At 37.7% G+C, this 23,020-nt stretch overlaps 1 protein-coding gene across 4 annotated transcripts in view; it reads left to right on the top strand.

Annotated features, from left to right (window-relative positions):
• The window catches only part of VWDE (von Willebrand factor D and EGF domains), a 61,885-nt gene that overhangs the window by 15,820 nt on the left and 23,045 nt on the right, over positions 1–23,020 (top strand). For 3 of the 4 annotated variants that reach the window (XM_080383069.1, XM_080383068.1, XM_080383067.1), the window contains exons 2-13: positions 4,008–4,192; positions 7,012–7,243; positions 9,242–9,307; positions 10,011–10,270; positions 11,760–11,849; positions 13,180–13,324; positions 13,973–14,187; positions 14,516–14,589; positions 16,591–16,864; positions 18,272–18,480; positions 18,918–19,903; positions 21,125–21,261. In XM_080383069.1, coding sequence (XP_080239195.1) covers positions 4,008–4,192; positions 7,012–7,243; positions 9,242–9,307; positions 10,011–10,270; positions 11,760–11,849; positions 13,180–13,324; positions 13,973–14,187; positions 14,516–14,589; positions 16,591–16,864; positions 18,272–18,480; positions 18,918–19,903; positions 21,125–21,261 — 2,873 coding nt within the window. Of the gene's footprint in view, positions 1–4,007; positions 4,193–5,983; positions 7,244–9,241; positions 9,308–10,010; positions 10,271–11,759; positions 11,850–13,179; positions 13,325–13,972; positions 14,188–14,515; positions 14,590–16,590; positions 16,865–18,271; positions 18,481–18,917; positions 19,904–21,124; positions 21,262–23,020 lie in introns of those variants that run through there. The other variant, XM_080383070.1, reaches the window with a different exon arrangement.

The following is a 23,020-nucleotide window of genomic DNA, read 5'->3' as shown; positions in this document are numbered from 1 at the left end:
AATTTCTGCCTTGGGATGTTCATACGCCGCATCCTTGGCAGTCAGTAGATGCAAGAAAAAGCACGTTCAGGATCAGAGTGGGCGCTGACTGATGGCACTATTTGTTTATCTGTAGTCATTTGCCAGACCTTGGCCTTTGGGCAGCTGGAATTACAAATGGATAAGCTCTTGGTACCTGAGGAACTGAGCTGCCTGCCCTGCCACTCGGCCCTTGCCCACCTGTATTCTGCGAGTGGCTTCTTTTCCTGTCTCTACTCAGGGTTGCACCCAGCAGTCCTCAGTCCCTGACTGCTCCATAGTGCTGGAAACACTATGGACAGGTGGAAAATTATCGACTTCTCTCTGCACATGGATTGGAACAGAGATGTGAACAGGGAATAGGAAAGTCCTTCCTTTGTGGAACTTGTTTTCCACCTCGGTGACTCTGAGGCAGTCGTCAGGAGCCACTTCAATATCTCTTTGTGGAAAATGACCTCCTGTGTTGATTTCAAGAAACTCGTTGACTTTTGGTTAAGGTGTGGTGTTCAGAGTACTTGTTACCTGACCTACTTGGTGGTAGTCACGATACAAATCCCAATGTGTTGGCAGAGATTTTGTCTTTATCTCTCCCAGAAGGCTTATCTTCTGGCACAGAGCTATCCTTGTGTTTAAGATGTTGCAGAAGTCCAATTGTTTTCCGGCTTAGGATCACATTTCTCACTCTCTGGCAGGACCAAATAGGTCTCTGATGGATCCAGGCAAAGCTCACTGCATTAATCCCGAAGACGGTCAGGAAAAAGCAAATACAGCATCAAATTCTTCCTGGCATGTAGAGAGCCATATACAGTATATAGGGTGTCTGTGGAAGGAAGCACAGAATGTGATAAGTAAACTCAAATTCTAGAGAAACACCTGCATATTTTCCCAAGACAGATTGCTTTTTCAGCAGACAGTATGTAGTGTCTGGACCTCCAAATAAAATGGGAGAGTTTCACTTTTTAGAAATAAGTCTCTCCTCATAGCCTGTTGTGTGTGTTTCCGCTAAGTTAAACCAGTGGTGCACTATCCACAAAGGAGGCTGAATTTCATGGTCTTAATTCTCAAGTATTCACTTGTGTATTATTTACTTAGAATTTTAGTATTCTAAGTATTTTAAATTGAAGTTATTAAATCACTAATACATTTGAAGCTCCAAAAAGAATTAATTAAAAAGAATACTCCCATATATATGGAAAAAATTCTATCAAGAGTAATCATGCTTAAATGATAAATTCTGTTAAAACTAGCATGTTTTTTCCATTTTGTGTCAGAACATGTCAGAATATTTTGAGACTGTGGATGAAGTCAAGTCAACAGTAGCACATACATCTTCCCATACTTTAATGTTCCTGCTATACTAGGCAGAGTTGTTAGGTAAGCTTGCTCTATAGGTAAGCCTCCTTAGCACTTTCAAGTTATTAGACCCTGTTTTCAGTTCCTGATTTGACTGAATTGACTCATTGGGTTGAAAATTGCTGGGTATTAGACACAGGCAAAGCTTATCTGAAGCATTACAGCAAAACTGGTATTTGTCATTTTGAGAATGAAGTTTGAAAGAATGCTTATATAAACATTGGTTTTTTAATACATTTTGAATAAGGATATAATGATTTCAGGGGAAGATTTAGCCAACTCCCCTCTTAAATGCCTGTGATTTGATCACATCTGGTCTGCAGGAGTAACTTTTTCACAGAGAACACAACATTCGTTTCTTGTGTATGTGCCCATAAATATGACAGTTCTATTTGTTTCTGGTGTTGCTAGAGTTAGTCAGCACCTCAGTTACACTCAGATGTGTAATAAAATATTTTAATTTGTGTTACTGATGATGGCAGTTATTTTCAGTAGTCTTGCAGAATGGGTAAGGAAAAGAAAATAATCAACCAGTGTTACGCAACATGAGATTTTAGCATACTTCTGAAAAGGAAGAAAGAATACACAAAGAGCTGCGTGACATTTTAAAGTGATGTGCGTAATAGTAAGAAACTTATAATTTGATCTTTAGTAGGTTTTATAACCCTATTACAAGTGAGTACAGTCAGCTGTTTTAAAGATCTGTCAAATGATGATCTAAATAAACTGTGAAGGAAAAGAAAATAAAGATTTGTTTCATGTCTGCCTTGATTTATTAATGGAAAAGGCAACAGATATTAATAGTTTCAGGAATGATTTAGTTACAGTAGAGAAAACTGACGAGGGTGCTCTATGAAAGGGAGAATTCCAATAAAAAATAGAAGACAGGAGGAAACTTTTACCATGGTTCATAAACTGCTTGTGGTGTAGCTTGCTTAGAAAACATTTCAATAACACACATGGCTGACTTGTGATTCTTCAAGGGCTTTTCTTCAAATTCCAATGAAGGATAAATTCTCAATAAGGTCAACTTGTAGGGACAGGAATAGCCTACAGGCTACTACTACAAGCAACTCAGAAGCACAGCGGTGGCACAGTCAATCACATTGACTTCCATCTGCCCTTAGAGGATAGAAGATAAAGCTATTGTTACCCGCCTGGGTAGCCTAAAGCCATATCAGATTAAGTCTTGCGGTTTTGAAAGACTGCAGGATTCTTACACAGTGCTTGAAAGAGAGGAGGTCTGTTCTTTCACTGGGGCATCTTCTCCATTTAAAGGAGGGCAGTTACCTGATTTTGAAACTGTTTTATGATTGTGGTAATTTGGACAATGACATTAAAAATGTGGAATATGGTGCATTATTGCAGGTTTTGAACCAATATATGTTTTTATAAGTGACAATTACACCAGGCAAAATAACAGGACAAAAACCCTGGGAGCGAAACCTGGAGATCAGAGTATTAATATTCAAAATGTAAGATTATAGAGCTTTGCTTACAGCTGCATTTTTAAAATTCATTAGTAGCATAGTAGAGGCAAGCATTAACTGTGTCATTTAATATAACCTGAAATTCTGTTCACAGTCAGCATCAGCTGGTATCCATTTTTAAAAGCAAGGTAGATGGATAGATACATTTTAAATGCCATTTATTTATAAACATTCTCCTACTTTTATTTTCCCCTACTTTCACTTCCCAAGCATTTTCCTGAGCAAGAAAATACTGAAGTATTTCAGTATTTCACTATGTTGCATGCAAATATGCCATCAGCCAGAACTTTTATTGTCACTGTCTTTGACAGGAGTCATTTCAGCTGCCAGATCAGACTCAGAAATACTGGTATTTGCTACTTTATTTCTGAATGAGTCTCCATTTAAAAAAAAAAAAAAGTCATAAAGACCTCTTCAGATTCTGATCCTTTGTTTTATCTATCATCCGTTTTGAGATTTATTTTCTTTTGAGGCCACATAGTCACCTAGATGTCCAAAAATATGTTTGATAATTTGTATTTACTTTATTAAAATTTAGCATCTGAGTCCTGCAAATTGACTTAAAATGTGTAACTAAATACCTACCCATTTCCGGACACACTTTTGCTGTGATTTGCACATATACATGCAAACTGTATGCAGTTACCTCTCATCTGTTTGAGGGTTTTCTTAATCTCACGCATAGGAACCCTGTAAAGTGGTAGCATATTTACAAAAGGCCTTTGGATAATACTTACTCCTTTTGTAGTAAGATTTTGATCCTCTCATATGTCTGACACCCCATTTTTAATCAGGTTGTTAGGTTTCATAAACATCGGTAGAACTGGAAAGTCAAAATCTGGAGAGAAAGTATAAACATATTCCTTGCCACTGTTTTTAGATCTAGAGTAAATGCCTAATGTAGTTATTACTTTGCATTTTTTGTCCACTTTAAGAAGTGGAAGTTTCCACATGATGAAGTCTTTTAAATTTAGAGTGTTAATATACCTATTTGTTGTTGCTAAGACTTCGGTATTTTTTTCAGTAAAAGTAGCTTCACATCATATTGCGATACATCCTTATTTTCCTATTAAAAATTCTCAACATCTTCTCTAACATACTTGTTAGGCATTCCATCTTGATACTCACAATATTCTTGTTCCACAGTTCTTGAATGCTCTCCTGGTGGACATCAGATCCTGCAGAGCCCTTACCGAAGCATTGAGTTTGATTCATCCCACCTCCAACAATCAGCTATTCAGGATTTAATATGTGACCATTCCCTAACACCAGGATGGTATCGCTTTTTGATTTTTGATAAGCCTGCTGAGATGCCAACCAAGTGTGTGGAGGTATTGTTACAACTAATTTTATTATGAGAAATACGTATTTTTCTTCAGAATTTTTCAGTAGGATAGGTATAAAAAAAGAATACCGTTAGGGAGACTGATGTGGAGGAATACCGAGTACCTATTCTCTCTAAATACTTGAGTATATTAAAATGTGTTAGCTGGACAATTAAGTCTTAAGCATTGAAAATTGTATGCTGAGTGGGCAATAGGAGAGGATGATTAATTACATCCCTTTTAGAGTACTACCATGTGTAGTCACTGTGCTAAAGAAGATTTTCCTAGTGGCAGTGTAGCAGGGATATAGTGTTGTAAAGCTGCAACTTTGTGATTGTCAGTCTGTTAGGAAGGCCATGTGAAAAAGGTATAAAGTCTTGCAGCCACATGCATCCAGTAATTGTGGAGCTTTTAAAGTGATTTCTGTTTGAGGGAAGAGATTACTTCAAAAATGACTTCAACTAACAGAGCTGACGATTAGTTGCCTTGTCATCTGCAGGTCCCCTAGGACACAAGAGTTACCTGCAAAATTTATACCTTAGACTTGTAATGCTTTATTTTGGAGTGCACCAGTATTGCTGTCATTGTAATATTCTAAGGAGATACAGCACTGTAGTTTCCCATTTTAAGACATATCCTTGGTTTCAAAAAAAAAAAAAGTAATGAGAATATTTACGCATGATTTTTCTAATGAATTGAAATTGCCTGGTCACAGTCTCTTTAAAAAGGAAAAAGAAAAGCCCAACAACAAAACACTTTTAAAATAATACAAACAGTTAAAACATACTAATCAAGTGAAATTGAGTTTATAGCAGCCACTCTTGTTTTTTAAATTATTTATTTTATTTTTTATTAAATCTTTATAGCAGTGTAAAGTCACTGAAATACCTTTAATGTGCAGCTGAGTCAAAGGCTCACTGGGCTGTATTGCAGAGGCTACTGTTATCCAGGCTTTTATACTGCAAAAACCTAGCAAAATGTATGATTCCCAAAGAACTTGCTTTTCATTAGATTTAATACAAACAAATGAATTAACTAGTTGTATTTTTTTCGAAATGGATAATTTAATGCAAAGAACCAGCATGATAAACCAGGGGTGGGGGAAGTTTTTCAGAACAGAGGTTAGAGAGGTTAGACTAGCAAAATACCCCCTCAGATTATCTAGGAAGCTTTTAGAAATCTGACAGAAGTTCCCAGTGCTTAGTAAATATTTGGTAAAAATAGGCTACCTTCCTAACACAGAAGAGTTCAGGTGATTACAGTTGGAAAGAGATTGAATCAAAACTTCTTCAGCAAATGAAACTTACGCAGTGACATATGCTTCTTTGCATCTGTTGACAAAACAGAGACGTTTATTTTGAAATCTCAAAGTCAGAACATTAAAAGCAAACTAAAATGGATGTCTTCTTGTTTGGGAAGTTTCCTCCTTTCTTTCCCTTTAGGAGAACTTTTATTATAGCTATTTAATCCTTGTCAAAGATTCAGACTATCAAACAATCCATCTCGTTTCTGTCTACTTCTCATTAATTCTTTCTGGTGTATTGGTGGTGGGCTCAAGTATTCTAGATTAAGAGAGAAAAGTGTATTTCTGAGAAGAGTAATTGCTCAATAAGTCCGCAGTAGTCTTTAGACCTCTTGGTATACTTGTTTCACTATCAAGTTAAAGAAAGGAATACTTCAGGCGATGTATGAAGGAGAAGAGGTTCTCAAAATCTCACAAATTTCAAATTTGTAGTTTCATGTAAGTATTTTCTGAATGCTTGCTTTAACACACTGTGTTCTGTTCTTTCTCTTCAGTTTGCTTTCTGCAGCACGTGAAAGACAGGAGGTGATCTTTAACTCATTCTGGTAACCCATGAACCAGATTCCTTCTCTGTCTTCTTTTCTCAGGATTCATTTTTCTGTATCCAACTGGTAAATCTGGTGTCTACTAAATCAGACTTACACTTTGGTTACCACGATTGGTACTACTGTTGAGTTGTGACCTGTATGGCAGCGTTGTTGACCTGAAGACCTCACATAGGCACAATGATGAGGGGTGAATGACTGTTCCCACTCCAGAAGGAAAAGCACTGAACAAGGCTTTTGTTTGCCAGAGAGGGTACAACAGTCCTCTTAAATCACCCGTTGAATCAGCATGTCAATTACAGACGTTGTGAAACCCACTGCTTTGTGAACACCAAATGATTTAGGGTTGCTGTGTTTGTTACAGGGGATGCTACAAGCCTATCTATTTCTAAAGGTGGGGAATTGAAGGGCAGGGCTTTTCAGGTGTCTTGCATTTTCAGCTAGGACTGCAAGTCAGTAACCTTGCATCATCTGGCCACATCTCAGAAGAAATCCAGGAGGTTAGCTGAGCCTTCAGTCCATGTCAAAGGGCAAATAAAACGCATCAGCTTTAGCACCTTTAGTTGATATTCCGTGTATGTATGTTCTGTGCTGTATTTGCTGTGCTCTGATAGCATTCACACAGTTACTGTAGGTTAATGGGTGTAGAGTAACTCACTAAGCCATAACAAAACTGTTAGCTTTTTGGGGCAAAACACTCAGGTGTGGCTCCCGGTTAAGCTCTTCAGGCACTAAATGATAGCCTGTCTTTAGAAACACAAATTCATTAGACTCAAAGAAGGATTTAGTCTCTTTTGTGTGTATTTGTATTCAACCTTGAGGAGGAAAGTAGGTAAGCCCTCAATTATACTATCTAAACTTGGCTAAAAGCTCATGCAGGAAGTTAATTGAATACATACCTACCTCCTTGCATTAAAGCACAGCAACAATTTGACATAGCATTAACCATTTTCTGATGTTTTTCTCTGGTGCTGAAGATGAATCATTGTGGTACTCAAGCGCCTGTCTGGTTGTCTCTGAGAGAGTCAGAATCCATGCCTCGACCTGGTGAGATGAAACAGTTAACAGCTTGTGCTACATGGCAGTTTTTCTTCAGCACTTCAAAAGACTGCTGTCTTTTCCGAATCCCTGTCAGTGTGAGAAACTGCGGAGATTTCTTTGTTTACTTACTGCAGCCCACCCAAGGATGCATGGGGTATTGCGCAGAAGGTGAGAAAATGTGTGCTCTAACTCATCTGTGTGTATTTACAAGTGTGTTTCCCTGGTGTTTGGCTGGGTGGAAATGCCTGGAAATAGTTACACAAGCTACAATTTCTTGCAGTCCTTACTTCTAATATTGATATGATAGAAAAATGGTTTGGTACGGTAAGGTGGGTTCCCACCACCCCTTTGTAACTTACATTTAGCGCTCAGGTGTTGTTCAGAGCCCAGAAACTTAAGAATTGTTTTTTTCCATATAAAGAGGTGGGTATATAAGACACTTCTAGAAGTCAAAATTCAGAGTACCTACAATGGCAGTTATACTCTCAAATACCCATTACTGAATATGCATAGAATTATGTCAGAGTAAATTTTCTTTAAGAACTTGACCAAAATATATTTATGTTATTAGGAATATTTTTCTCACTGTATCTCTTCTATCATTTTTCTGGAGAGTATACACATCGTTGCTAGAAGAAAATTCAACGTAGAAATGCTCTACTGATACACACTTTATTAGTGTTATAAGAACTGCAGTCCTTTTGCAGTGTCTGCTGTTGTCTTGGACCCTTGTGCTGCAAAAATGTGCTGATGTTCACAGCTCAGAACTTCAGTACTTCATTGTTCATGCCAGATGTTTTAGATAAGTTGAGGAAGGCATGGTTAAATCCTTACAGTTGTAAATACTGTGAAGTAATGACAAATTACTGTACTAGGAAATTCTTCTTAGCTCATGTACTGCACCACTGTTAAAATACTAGCAATATTTTTCTACATCATCTGCTGTATTATATGTACTGTCATATTCTCTATTACTGACTGCTTTCAAAGCAAAACTGTCAGTGGGTTTTCTGGTGCTTTATTGGCCCATGATTATACCGTTAGGTACAATTGTTAAGACATATTTTCCAAAGACTTACTGAAAGAAGAAAAATGCCAAAAATGGGACATTTCAGCATGTATGTGACTGAAGCAATGAAGAGCTCTTGCACTGTAGGACTTTGTATTTACTTTGGATAATGGTTCATGAAGAAAATAAAAATGAAGGATTAAAAAAACTTATGTGGGGAGCTGGCATATTTTACTGCCTCAAAACAATGTAGACAAGGAACTTGTCTGGTTTGGCTCTGCTAAATACTGTGAATCTGAAACATGTTTTAAGTTTAAAAGCCCTCTTTCAAGGTGGTGTTTACATGCAAAGCGCTTGTACTCTTGTGCTGCTTTTTGTATCCAGGTTACCACATGTACTGTGATTTTTTTCATTAACACTTGATAGCTGTTAACGTGATGCATATTTTCAAACAGTCTCTCTATGTGCTAAGGAATTAAATGTATCACTGAAGTATGGAACATCAAAATCTGCTCTTCATCGTTTTTGGTGAATGGGGTTTTCAGGGTTGCTGCTGCCTTTTTGACTTCATTTGAGTGGAGTGGCTAACCTCTTTCTACTCATGTTACAAATGCACTGGTATTTTCTTGTTTAATCAAAGTTCCACATTTTTTTTTTTAACACTAAAAGTACCAAACAATAGCAGTACACAAGCACTTTTTCTTAGGTCCCTGTAGGAAACATGATTTTTTCAAAGCTGATCCACACTGAATTTTGGCTGTCCAGGGTTACAGTTAATGAATAAGCATGCATGTGTGGATTTGGGGAGTCAAATATATATATTCAAGAGAATAATTACTTTTCATTCACTAACAACATCTATAAATATTTGCTGGGTACATCTGCATAAAAGATGTAGAGGTGGCCAAATGTTTTATACCTTTTCTCCTAGGTATAGCACCTACCTGTGATTTCCAACAGAAGGCTTTGTACGGACTACTACCATAATTGTATATGGATCAGATTACAAGATGTGTCTGTTCTTCTAATTTACACTTCAATTAACGTCTTCTGATATTTGGTGTATTTTTAACATAAGGGCAGTAATCTAAGACCATTGGTCTCTGTGTGAGATACTCTGTCTCTTTGTGAAAATACAAATTAAGAACAATTTATAGTTGTTTCAGATGGAAAGCCAAAGACCTGTGATCCTGAGGGAATGGAAATTCAAGGTGTCTGTAGCAGTGAGTATTTTGGTTTTGATTTTCAAGATTTTCTGTGCATCGGTGACCCAATAATGTCAACATTTAGTCATATTCTGTTTTGAATAAAAACATGTTCATACAATCAACAGTATTGCATGGTCTGTTGCAAAATTAGCAGTTCGGAGGGAATTTCAGGGCTTGAATTACAAGAGTACTTTCTAAGCGTAATGTTCAGAATAAGTACCAAAATGTTAAGGAGTAATTTTACTAATGCAGATGTACAGATTAATTTGATTCTTTGGGAGCAAAATATTAGATGAATCTACAAATCATACTGTTGCTTATTCTAGTCCTCCCCCCCCCCCTCCCCCCTTACCCCTTTCTTTATAAGTAAATAAAATATTCTTCTGTCAGGCAAATTCCTTTGCATGTTGCTCTCTCCTGTCTGGTAAAATAATTAATTGTGGTTTATTCCCTTGGTTTTGGTTCCCGCCCTCTCCCTTCAGCACCTTCCTATTGGTTAGAATATAATCAAAGGCTGATAAAGATTTTTTTCTCTTTTTAGTAATTAATAAAAAGAACATACACATTTTCTCTAATTTTGTAAGCAATAATGTAATATTTCTACAAAAAAGATAAATATTATTAGTGTATTAATTGGAAAAATATGTGTCAATGTAAGTCCATCTGATACTGGTTTTGCACAGAATAAAAAGCAAAAACCACACTTCTGTTTGACTAGGTAACCTGACTCCTACACCATCTCCATCTGTGTCACCACCACTACCAGCTGTTCCTGAAGTTGTAGCAGAGTTAATCAAAGGCAGCATTTACCTGAGGTGTACCTTTGGCGTTCCTTTTGCAAACAGCTCAGTCGGATTCATTGTAACTTGGTCAAGACTTTCTCCTGAAGGTATCAAAGAAGAACTGAAACATGAAACAGCAGTTCGTATGTTCTCACTTCTAGAACTAGATGGGATAAACGTCAGACTTGGAGACAGAGTATGTTAAAACTTAATTGTAATCTCTGTATCTTTGTAAATATCACTCAGTAGACACTAGCAGTTGTTAGAGACGGGGTTCCAGCACTTCGTTGTATAATTTTTCTTGGCAGAAGCATACTGCCTTTGTTGTTTACACCAACAGTACCCATAAGAATGTGGACATACCACAGAATATATCAGTAATTATCATTGCCTTTAAGGTTTTGAGACTGTTTGTTTCGGTACAGTATAGTGTGCCTCCAGAAGATAAGTGTTTATTCAGGTTGCATCTTCTTCATCCTCTACTGTGATTTTGTTTGATATAGTAAATTTAAGAGGATTTTTGGATGCAGCTGCATCTAAGTGAGAGGCTGTAAGAACCAGAAGTTTTGAGAAGCTGTGTTGTTGTTTCATTAGATTTCTTTTCCCTGATTCAATAATAAGCTGCTGCTTGATGATTTTGTCACTAAGATTGGATTTAAATGGTTTGATTTCCTCAAAATCAAAAGCAGTGAGAGTACCTGCATTAACTTCCATGGTAGCAGAGTCAAGATGTAGGCTTTTACGGTAACTTTGATAAGATTAAGCATTGGAAAACCAATACATTTTCTACCTGCATATACCAAAATACAGGTTAATTTTTCCTGGTCAGAATAAAAAAACCCAAAAAAGCACATGGCTGGTGTGCATGTGCATGTGTGTTCAAGCCAAAGCCAGACTGCTGGAATGGCTTATGGACAACAGCAATTGCTAATCCTCAAAAATCCTTTGGGGACTTTGTGAATAGTTGCCTGACAGTGTTTGCTCACAGTCAAAAGGAAAGGCACAGTAATAAACTACCTGCAGCTGCTATGAATCCTAGGTTTTCTCAGGATCTGAAATACTGTATGTGTGGTCAACACATCTCAAAAGGAAACTAAACAAAGGAAAAATACAAAATAAAAGCAAAACCGCAGTGTCTAGTAGCATGGAGCTCGTTCAGTGGAGGGAAATCACAGTAAATTCTTCAGCTTGAAAACGAATATCCAGGCCCATAATACCAGGAAAAAAGTATAGTAAGAAGAAGAGGAGGAGGAGAAGGGGACAGTTGTTCTGCATAATCTGAGATCTAATGGTCACTCAACAAAATTAAAAGGCAAAAAATGTGAAATGGACAAATAGAAGTAACTAACATGTAATAAAGTATAGAATGCTTTTCCACAAGATGTCATGGGGTGCAGAAATGCTGCAGATGGGATTTTTTAAATCCTTGGAGGCTTAGGTGCTTGTTAAACGTTGGCCTTGAAGTCTCTGCACCACTGGTGGAGTATGCTAGGAAAAGGTCATAGGAGGCTCCATCTGTTTTTATGTTTTTCTTAAGCAGCACCACTGGCAACTGGTAACTTCTCGTGCAAACAGAAGTCTGGGTGTGATGAATCCATCAAACTGACCTATGATGGCTGGGTTTTGTCTTCACACAACCATTTCATATCAAGAACGTATTGTATTATGCTGGTTTTGCCCTACAGGTCTACTGTAGCAGTTCTGCTTTTTTCATGGAGAAGCCAGATATACAAAGCTCTTCTGTTGAGAGCAAGGAATTTTTTGCTGGCATCAAGGTAAATTTGAAAGAAAACTTACGTTTTACTTTACATTGTGGTAGGAATCTTTCTGAGTATCACTGCAACAGTCAGTCCTCTGACTGGAAGGCACTCAAAATATATTAGTTGTGGACAAATAGACCGTCTTGTTGGCTGCAGTGAAGTTTAATTTGCCAAAATGCAGAAGAGTCAAAGTTGTTTCTGTGCTCCCTGTGTACTTTGGGTGCAGGAAGGCTGAATCGGCAGCTGACACACATAGTGGAAGCCTCAGTTTCCAGCAGCTAGCGTCAGCTCTGACTGGTGTGTGTAAACTGGGAGGGCCGCGGCTCAGACCTGAGCCCTGGTGCCATTGTCCGTTGTGTTTAATTGCTGCTGCCTCATTTGACAGGATTTTGGTCTGTACCAGCAGGGTCTGCCAGCGTGTGGCTCAGCTGGTGGCCGGGCCAGGGTCTCTTCCCAGCCGGCCGTGGGGATGAGGGAAGGGTGAGACCAACCAGGTCTGGTCTTAAAGAGGGAAAGCAGGACATGGAGGCCAAGCTCCAAACCCATTTTAATTCCTGCTGTGGGTATAGCTATAGGGACCCATTTGCTGGCCAGAAAATGGACCCCAATGCCGGAAAGACATACCGCACGTCATTACATGTTGGGAATAGTCCTGTTGACTTCAGGATTTGCCCTTCATGAAGTTAAGCCTGTGCTTATGTTTCTGCAGGGTCAGGGCCCAGATTTATCTCATGCAAGTGCCAGTCTGTAGCGTATGCTGCAAAATGTGAATGCATTATTTTTTGTTTTCCTGCGAGGCTGCACTCAGGATTTTCCCCAACGTACAGTGCTTGGTTGTAGGCCTCTGTTACTGATCTCTAGTTGCACTTTTGATTATGCATCTGTGGTGAGCTGTGTTGTAAGTTTACAGAGAGGAATCCCAGTAGAAATATGGTGTTTCTGAATTCCTTTGGGACGTTGTTGTCTGTAAGGTAGCCTCCCCCTCCATTCCCCCCAGACAATACACCAAGCTGTTTGTATTTTAGCTTCTAGAAGTTACCCAGAGGATACATTTTTGTGGTGTTAATGGGGTTTGCTAATTCTTACCTTTCTAGCTAGCCTTTACTCTTGCCTTTTCCTTTTCCTTGCCACTTTTTCCCACCTCTTCAAGACTTGCTATTATATCACCTCTCCAGTATGCTGCTGCTCTTCAGACCATCTAAATAAGCCTGATCAAGCAGAGCAGGCCATGCACCGTGCCATTCCATCTCTTCAGCTTTCTATACGGTACTCCTAGCTGGTTAGTAAGCAGTGCTGTAGTTTACTTACAAAGCTTGCATTTTAAATACAATTTCTTCTGTGCTAGATACTTCCAGAAACATATGATATATCAGAAGATGGGAAGGAATACAGACTGGCAATAGAAAGTAGCATTCCTATTCCTTGTCCTGAGTTTAGCCAGCTTGAAAGTGACTGCAAAATCTCACTAACATTAAATAGTGTTGATGAGGGTAAGTATGATCCTGAATTTTGTTGCATTTTATATGTTTAATGTGCTTTTCTAAATGTTCCTGCTGGTTTCCTTTGGAGAAGCTGTTATGTTGTAAAATGCTTTCTAAAATGTTAAACCAAAATACTTATAGGCTGTATGTACTGCTGCTGAAAGTATGGAAGAATGTGTCCATAAACCATTGCTTGTTGAAGTTAGGAGGTGTTTTTGACATCTATGGGTAATAGACAGAATACTGTAATACTTGCCAAATTTATATTTCAGTTCATTTTGTTGACCTGTTGTGTTGCAAGTATCGTATATGCAGTCACAAAGTCCTTATTTTTTACTGTTATTACTGTTTTCTGTAGTACTTTGTCAAGCACAAATCCTGTGAAAACCAGGAGGAGCCTTGCCTAGGCAGACAACCATTTTTATGTCACATTAGCAAGCCTATTACATCTATCAAACTGGAAAATTCAAAACCATTTTCTTGGGGGTGTGTATGAAGATGTAGAGAGGGGGTTTTGCATGACCAAACACAAGAAAAAAATGCATAATTAATTTATGGCAACGTTTGTGGATAAGTTAGTATCTATATTAACAGTAGTACACAAGATGTGACTTACTTAGAGGAAAACTCACTCATGATTTGTTTTCATTGAAACAGGTAAAGAGCAGTTAGGTTTAAACTTGGCTCTTTCTTCTTGTCATGTGGATCTTCTCCAGAAACCCTGCAATAACGGAATCTGTAGTCAAGCTGTAATTTATTTCACTGCTGTGACAGACTTTGTGCAGGATGGAGACAGAATTACCAGAATTGCAGTTGAACCTATATCCAGTGAGAATTTCCTGTGGAATGGCTATGTTCCAGAAAGTGCACAGGTCGAAAATCTTCATGTTAACCTCTGTAAACTGACCAGAAATATGGCTGATGGTAATGAAGCTTCTGTTTCAGTTGTGACACGCTGACTCATGCCAGGATTTCTAAGTGGTCAATTTTCCATTGTTTGCTTTTCATTGAAATGCTGTGTTTTCATTTGAATTACTATTTTTTTACATTTTAATATTGATATAACTACTCAGATTGATTAAAAGTATAATGTAATATATTTATTAGAATATAAACTAGTATCATAAGATAAATAATATGCCTGATTCTGTTTATTTGCTAATCTGATACGGTTTTACTATGTGCTTCTTTGTTTTGAAGATTACAGTAAAGGATCTGCCCACTGCTTACTGCTACTCATTTACTGACCCTCATATAATTACGTTTGATGGAAGGTAATTACTGGATTGCTGCTCTTAACTGGGACCTTTTGTGGGTGTTTTTTGGGTGGTTGTTCTTAGTTAAAATCTGTGCTGGTGATAGAAGTTAGCTCTAGTTTTCCACAGCTGCACTCTGTATTTTACATTCTTTCTTGGACAGTAAGGATAAACGTGTTTTAGTTAGTAAAAGCTTGCCAGTCATGATGATGTTTGTGGTATTTGTATTTCTAAATGCAGGTTTTGGGGTTGTGGCAAAACAGCGAAGCAAATGGACTGTTTTCCTGTTTAGGGAAGTGGTTGCTGTACAATCTGTTGACCATGAGAAATAGAAAAGTTATTAAATATGAACAGTGATAAAGACTGATTAGCAAAACTCCTACAATGCAAAGGTGTTTCCAATATACAGCATAGTTTCCCTATTTCTGGGTATCAGTATCTGAATTCTTGTAAGGATCAAGTTGCTAGAACCTGTCTGTGTAACGTTGTGCTGAGTTCATTAATGGCATTGAAAGTACCTCACTGCTGTCACTTGCACATTACTGTCTAAAGTGAAGACAGCTTCCTTGGCCACAGTTGGCATGTTTTTGGTGTGCTTCTGTCGTTCAAAGTGTTTGCAGTTCATGGAAGGTGTCAAAACATGCACAGGTTCCACACCTGGGACTTTTATATTCTCTGCTCAGCAGAAACACATTTCTTCAAGTGGCAGGGTAGGAAGAAGAGGATATGTTGCCTCCAAATAAGGATGTTCAGCCCACAACCCGACTCTTCTTGTTAACTTGATAACGGAAATGAAAAGACAAGTTGTGATTGCTTCTCTGATAGCACTGTGGCTAGTAATAATAATAAAGTCACTGGGGTTATCCTGAGCTTGCATTTCCCCCTTCTGTGGAAGTTGTAGGGGTAGCGTCACTGGGCATTTTAACCATTGATGCATTGTGATCTGGTCTTCTTATGAAGTAATGATTTACTGTGATACAGTCTGGCTGGAAGCATGGTGCTGTGGGGAAAGAACTTTATTTTTAAGGGTAAAGTCTGTTGCTACTTCTATTTTACAAATTGAGGAAACAAACCGAAAAGGAACTGTCCTTACTGAATCACAGGGTAATCCTGTGCAGTCCTGGTAGGGTAGCCAGCTGCAGTTTGTCTGCTGGCCCATTATACACACAGCAAATCAATACTCTGCAATTAACTGTCAAATGCCATTTATAGCCAAGAGGTGATTAAACTTGCAGCTAAAGTTTAGGGCGTTTTCTTTCTTTTTTTTCTCCCCTGCCCCCCTCTTACCACTGAATCATTAAATTGGCTATTTTAACCTTGCTTCAGGGAACCCTAAGGAAAAAAATAAAAAGGAATTCGTTATTTATGGGTTTTGTCTTAAATAATTTTCATATTACTTCAAAATTTTCAAATCTTTGGGAATAAGCACTCCCCATCTCTGTCTTAACAAAGCAGACCTTTTAAAAGTACATGACTTTAGAAATCATTTTGTCAAGGGAAATTACGCAGTTTTTAGGAGCTGCCCCCGACATGCACGCTGCTATGCATCTTATTGCTCTTGCTGCATAGGCGTACTGCTGTGGAAACACAAAGGTTAAGAAGTACCCTCCAGTTCCCTGTCATAAGCACCATTAAAAAAAGACATCAAAGAATGGCAGTGGCTTCATGGTTACGTTACCATTCACAACCGTTGTCTACATATACCCCACTTGTGATCCTTCTTTTATTCTGCATTTTTCTGCTATAAAACGGGTGTGGGTTGGGTTGGGTGGGGGTTTTTTGGGGTTTTTTTTTTTTTCATTTAGAGCTGCACAGAGGAAGATATGATGGTGTTTATTCAGAACAGAGTTGTGTGTTGGTTTGTGGGTTGTACTTTTGGTGTTTCCAATGCAGGAAAATGAGTTGCAGTATCAAAGTTCATGAAATATTAGAAGTCTGTTTTAAGATAAAATTGCTGACATGTGGCGATACAGTTATTTATAACCAAAGTGATATCACATGCTATTCCTTTGATTTCAGACTTTATGACAATTTTAAAACAGGAACATTTGTTCTCTATAAGAGTACGTCTCGAGATTTCGAAGTACATGTTCGCCAGTGGGACTGTGGAAGTCTTCACTATCCAGCATCCTGTAACTGTGGCTTTGTTGCCAAAGAAGGAAGTGATATAATTGCATTTGACATGTGCAGTGGTCAGCCAGATGAGTCACAGCCACACTTATCTGTAATAAATAGAGACACAACAGGAAGCAATGTCAGAATCACTGAATCCTACCTAGGAAGAAAAGTAACAGTAAGTAGTAAATAATTGCTTGTGGACATAATGGTTATCTCAGCAATTATTTTTATCAATTCATATCAACTTCAGAACTAAACCATGTATTTTCTGCAGTTAAGCAATAGTATGATGTTTATTTTACAGTATAGTCCTTTGGCCAGTGTTTTGCTTGTATAAGTGAAGGATGTTGTCCTCAAAACCAAGGATGTGTCAACATGCATACCTTTCTGGAACAGTGTTGTCAATTGCAGTATACAACACTTGCGTGAACGGTGCAGTTTTCGGATTCAATATGCATTTATTTAGCAGCCCTAATGTTCCAAATCGAGGTCTCTGTGTGCTCTGTTTCAGTCTTGCCAGTGTCATATAGGTAGGCTGTGCATGCAGATAATTAAGTATGTCAGGTGACATGCACAGAATCAGAAGTGTAGATGGTTTCTCTGGAGAATGGAAGCCTCAGATAAAACATTCACATTTGCTTTTGTTATTTTCTGTAGCTTTTCTTTTGTAGATAAGAGTTGCTGTAGGACTCCACTGAACTTCAAATGAAGCAGAATGTAAAATGAAGCCCTCAACTGCTCTTTAATCACTCGGTTGGTCTGGAAGACAAGCTATGAAAACAGATACACTTTTTCAACTTGGATTGCTATTCATATAACACTATTTTAAATATTTAACTTTTATGTGAAGCGCTTCATCTGAAGACCTCAGATAGGAAATATTAAGATGACATTAGGTAGTAGAGAAATTAATAGGATACTGAGGAACCAGAAAAATTAAAGTGACTTGCTCAGATTTGTACAACTTAATTATAGAAACTGTATTTGAACTTGCAGTGGATTTTGTTCTTGAGACTTCAGGTATTTCTTCCAAGAGATTGTAAAGTTACCTAAAATTAAATAGTAAATACTTGACGCTATTCTGAGCTACCTAGAACATGGAGGATCAGATTTGCAGGTAGAAAGTGACTCTATATTAAGCTACTAACACAAGGAATCACGTAGCTGAGAAAAAGGAAACTGAGGAAGGTGCTGCCAAAGAATCTATTCATATTACCAGAATTATCCTTTTCCATATGTTAGCATACGAAGAGTGAGCAGCCCGGCTGACCTTTGATTCTGTGTGGCTGTCCAGTCACTGAGCTTCCACAATGTACTTGCTAATGATGGATGAAGTTTATGGACCTATAGTGTACCATCTAGCTCCTGCTAAGGTTGAGGTGTATAGGGTTTTTATTTACAGGGCTTCATGAGAAGAATAAATGAAATTTGTCTAATTCAGAATAGCTAGAGCAAGAATTTAATGGGATGTCTTTATATTTCTGGCCTTTTCCAATTGTTCCTTGCCAACAAACATACCTGTTTTTTTTTAGGTAAAATAAAAATCATATTTCTCACGATAATACCGTCAATCTCTTTTCAGGTTTTGTTTTCTTCTGGAGCTTTTGTTCGTGCTGATGTGAGTGAATGGGGAATGAGCATAACACTTAGGGCACCCAGTTCAGATTACAGACATACAGTGGGACTCTGTGGCACCTTTGATGGAATTGCAGAGAATGACTATCACACTGCAAGCGGGGTGGAAATCCCAAACCAAGCTGATGTTCCTTTTTCTTTTATTAAGGAATGGAGGTAACAAAATATTTCTGTTTCAATCAAATGTCATTATTTTTGGTTCAGCCTTTCCTTCACACTCAAAAACTTCTTAATAATAATAAAAACCTTCCTAAATTTTTAAGTTGTTAGAATGCCATAATGACATTACAAAATTAATTTCAGAGAAAAATAAAAATGAAGTGCCAAATTAGTATTTAAATAGTGTGATTTAAGATTAGTTTGAGTAGGTTTTGAACAAAGTATCAGGGTATACATAAAGTATCCACTCCTCTCAGTTCTTCTGTTAAAAATTGCTCTCATGGTTTTATGATTTAACTAGTCTCTCATTATAGCTGTATGCTGCAGATCTGTGCTGTAGAAGTACAAAAGAACAACAAGCAAAACGAACATTAATGCTTTACTAAAACAATGAAAATAGTTCCGATACAGTTTAATCTTTTTTCCTTCTCTAGAATTTCACCAGGAGATAGCTTGTTTGACAAGACACCTGCTTCTTTAACATCTTCTAGAAAAATAGCCTTCTGTGACTGCACACTTGAAGATGTTGGATTACATGGATCAGTGAATAAATTAGAGATGGCTCCTCGGTCAGAGCTTCCTCTATCTTGTAAAGAAAGTAAAAATGGTAGATTTCTTTCTTTGATACCGGGACTGGACATCACTGCTGAGTATCTTGGTCCTATTGATCTTGTCAGAGGCTTAAAGAAACGTTCGTCTGCACTTGAAATGGATTCATCTACACTTCTGCAGAGGAAGGATAATCAAACCAAACTTCACCAAACATCACTAGTAAATACACGTGTCTCTGCAACCTCAGTGGGAAATACTGGTAGAGAAAGAGAAGGAACTTCAAGCTCAGACATTAAAAGAAATTTTCACCCTTATAGTAGGCATCTTCACAAAAGTCAATCTGTTACAAGTAGGGGGAAGCGTCAAAATTACTACGAATACCATCCGGTATTTCTGTTCCAAAGTCTTAGTCAAAGAGACTTAGAGGGTTATAGTTATTTTTTCCCAGAGGACCATACCACTGACACAGACCAGAAATTTCTTCCTTCTTGGCCCACACCTTCTGGCCTCACCAAGTCTGATGCTTTTTTACTATGCCAGCAGGCAATAGCTAATTCCAGTATAGGAAGATCTTGTGGTGGCTTTCTTGGCCGGCGAATAGAGGATGCAATCAATATGTGTGTTAAAGATTTGCTGCTGAAAGATGACCTCAGTTGGGCAGAAGCTTCCTTAGCCCTTCTAGAGAATGAATGTGAGAAAAGAGTTTTAGAAGAAATAAATTACAACCAACAGGAATTTGAAGGGTTGGTTGAGAGTCTACTTGCTGCACTGAAGTGTCCCAGTCTGTGCAGTGGCAACGGGGAATGTACAGAATGGGGCTGTGCATGTTTTCAAGGCTACAGCTCATATGACTGCAGCATGCTGTCTGGTAAGTGGGGGGAAAAAACAAGATCTAATTAAGTAATGTTCTCAATGTTTGTGCAACATACGTTTATTTTGCTGCCTTTCTCTTCTGCTTTTGTATGCTGTCGAGGGTTCCCTGTGGCGGCCCTGTTCGTTATCCAGCAGTTTAGTTTCAGTTTAATACAGCCATAATCGTTTTCTATTCAGCCTTCTTGTTTCCAAAAGACAAAACATGGGCTTAGTTTCTGGTATGTCAGATTTAAAAAATTTACCACTCGGTGAGTCTGCCATCCAGCGCATTGCCCCAAGTGATTAGCAGTGTTTCCACATGCTGCCTTCTTCAGGGAGCATCTGCCACATCTATCTATCCCCTAATTTTTTATAGTCTATGAGATCCTGTTTATTAACTGTAAGTGGGGTGGTTTTGGTGATACTACATTCTGTAAGCTAACTGTTAGATGTGGTGGGATCACAATTAATGGTGAAGAAAAAAAGAGGTATAGAAAATAGAGCTGGGCAGGGTTGGTGGTTTTTTTCAGTAAATAAGAAAGACATTCACTAAAAATTTGGTTAAGGCGGTACACTGGAAATATACTACAAAATATACTACAAATATACTACAAAAGTTAAAACCTTTTCAAAACAAAACCTGTCAATATTGTGTTTTGTGATAGTGTTTTTTTACCTGTTTAAAAGCAAATAGAGAAAAGAGGTAAGAGAATAATAAGAAGTATTTTATTCCTCTTTGAAGTCAAAATACTGATTTTACTTCATAAAAACTATTTTTGGGTCTTACAATGTGTGTCAGTTTATTTCCTGAAATCGCTTCCACCTGACATGCTTTTGTTTAGTCTTGAAACAAAAAATTTCCCATTATAAATTATTGCATAACTGTAACCTTTCCAGTTCCTATTACTAGGGCTGGAATTTCATTTAGATTTTATTCTGCAGCTGTGATACAAAGAACCATGGATGAGAAAGAAATACACATCTCCACAAATGTTGGTTATCAGATAAATATTTTCTCTGCTTCATAATATCCAAGTTCCAACTGAAGACAAAAGTGTAATTTAAAGTTAAGATTCATTTTAACAATAAAAATTGTTTCTATTTATGCCTTTCTTCAGCTGGGTCCAGATTTTGTTGTTTGCATATTTTTCATAGTTAGATAGAGAAATAAACATATTGCTTTATGTCAGTGCATATGAATGAGTTTGACGTTCATTGTCTAACATGTACTTCAAAGATCAGGCTCCGGAAGTTACAGAGCTAGAGAATGCTGGGCTCTGCAATATTCGACAGTACGACTGCGCATCAGTGAGAGCTTTTGGACGTGGCTTCAGGGAGTCATTGAATCTGAAATGTGAAATTACCAGATTACAGGTAGGTCTCCCTGAATAGTAACAGTTAGATTTTAAACTTCTCAGAGAATAAGGGAAAAATTGTCCATCGTATTATTCATTGATGTGGGTACAACCCCATGCTGTAGTGGAAGCTGAAAGCAAAGGCACTCAGCACTTTACAGCAGACACTCAAGTCTTTCAAGCAATTTCCTCCATGATAAGAGAAGTACAAAACATAATGGGAATGTTCAGCAGCCGAGAGGGAGATAACAGCATAGAGCAGCTATCCATCAGAAAAGGGCAAGGGCAGCCCTATTAGTAACAAGCAGTACATCGTTGTTCGTTTTAAGTGCTTATGTAGAGGAGTTCAAGTACCACTTCTTTGAGAAAGGACAGCAAGGTTAAAGGCATTACTAGATTTTTTTTCCTCAAGCCTAATGCTTGAAATAGCCCTTTTATAAACATAATAAATCTCTTCTGAAAAGAGAATTTTTGACGTGTTGTCCATTTCCCTGAGGTAGAATACCATGGCAATTTAATGATATATGTCAGCTCTATACCTCAGGTTTGAACAGGAGATTAAAAATGTTGCACTGTAAACTAAGAGGAATCTGCATAGAGAGACTGTTGTAACTCAGACCCACGATTTGCTCGAGGCAAGTTTACAAGCAGTTTACAAGTCTTAGCCTGGCATAAACAATCAGCAATTACAAGTTTTTGTGTAGTATCAGATACAAAAATAAAAAAGGCTTCAAAGTAACATTGAGTTTCATTGATGTGACGATGCTGGTGGCAGGCAAGGTGGTGAAAGGAGAACCATTCAATGAGAAAATTTTGTTTTTCAGGCAAAAGTTTTCCGTAGCTAGTTTCAGTAGATGCTGAAATTATTTTGATAGATTAAGCAATGGTGGCTATAGATTTTTCTTAAACACAGCATGTATCCACTCATCTGCAAGTTGGCTTGAAATGATAGAAGTCAAGAATAAGTTTACAGTCCATTAGGTTAAAAGACTTTTAGACCAAGCTCACAGTGAGACAATTATTGGGAGTTCACTTATCACAGTTTGAAATGTCTCAGTTTTAACTCATGACAAGGTATTCTGATATAATACTCTTTGTGGTTTTGTATTTGGCTCCCAACTACAAAAGCTTTCTATTTAATCATTTTTATTGGTGATCTTCTCACTGACAAGAGATGGGTTACAAAATGAACACTATTGCTGTTATCTGCAGTTAATGAGGAAGCTAAGAATTTTCTCCTTGAATATATAAAAGAAAGGATGTTTGTTTCTTTAGTTCAGTTTATTTAATTTTCAGACCAGAGTAATAGTGACTATTCAAATGTCAGTGGACTTGAAACAGTATAGAACTCCATGTATTTTGAGGTTAAACTGAAATGATCAAAATATTTTTTTTTGCCAGAAGAGGCATTTTGACAGAATTTTGAGCTAATACACACTGAGTTTCTTATATTTTATATTTTCACTTTTGAAAGGTTAAATCAAATCCATTGTCCATGGCTTTCCCACCATATTGGGAAGGATGTAGGTCTTGTGCATGATGCTGAAAGAGGTGATTCAGGGAATTCTGTATTGAAGTACCTCACAGATGCAGGATTACTGCACATCTCTTGATAGAGAGGGTAGGACATGGCCAAGGAACCTATGATTACACAGATTCAGAATTTACTAAGATTTTTGCAGAGGATGAGAGTGTGTTTCACTTCCCCAAAATGAAAAATATAGTTTTAGTTCCTTCTTATTTACATTGAATTGCAGAAGTTAGTTTTTCGATGAAGT

Source organism: Falco punctatus (genome assembly GCF_963210335.1).
Source record: "Falco punctatus genome assembly, chromosome: 4".
Taxonomy (NCBI): Eukaryota; Metazoa; Chordata; class Aves; order Falconiformes; family Falconidae; genus Falco; species Falco punctatus.
Note: the sequence above shows the minus strand (reverse complement) of the source record. Positions and strands in the feature narration are given on the sequence as shown.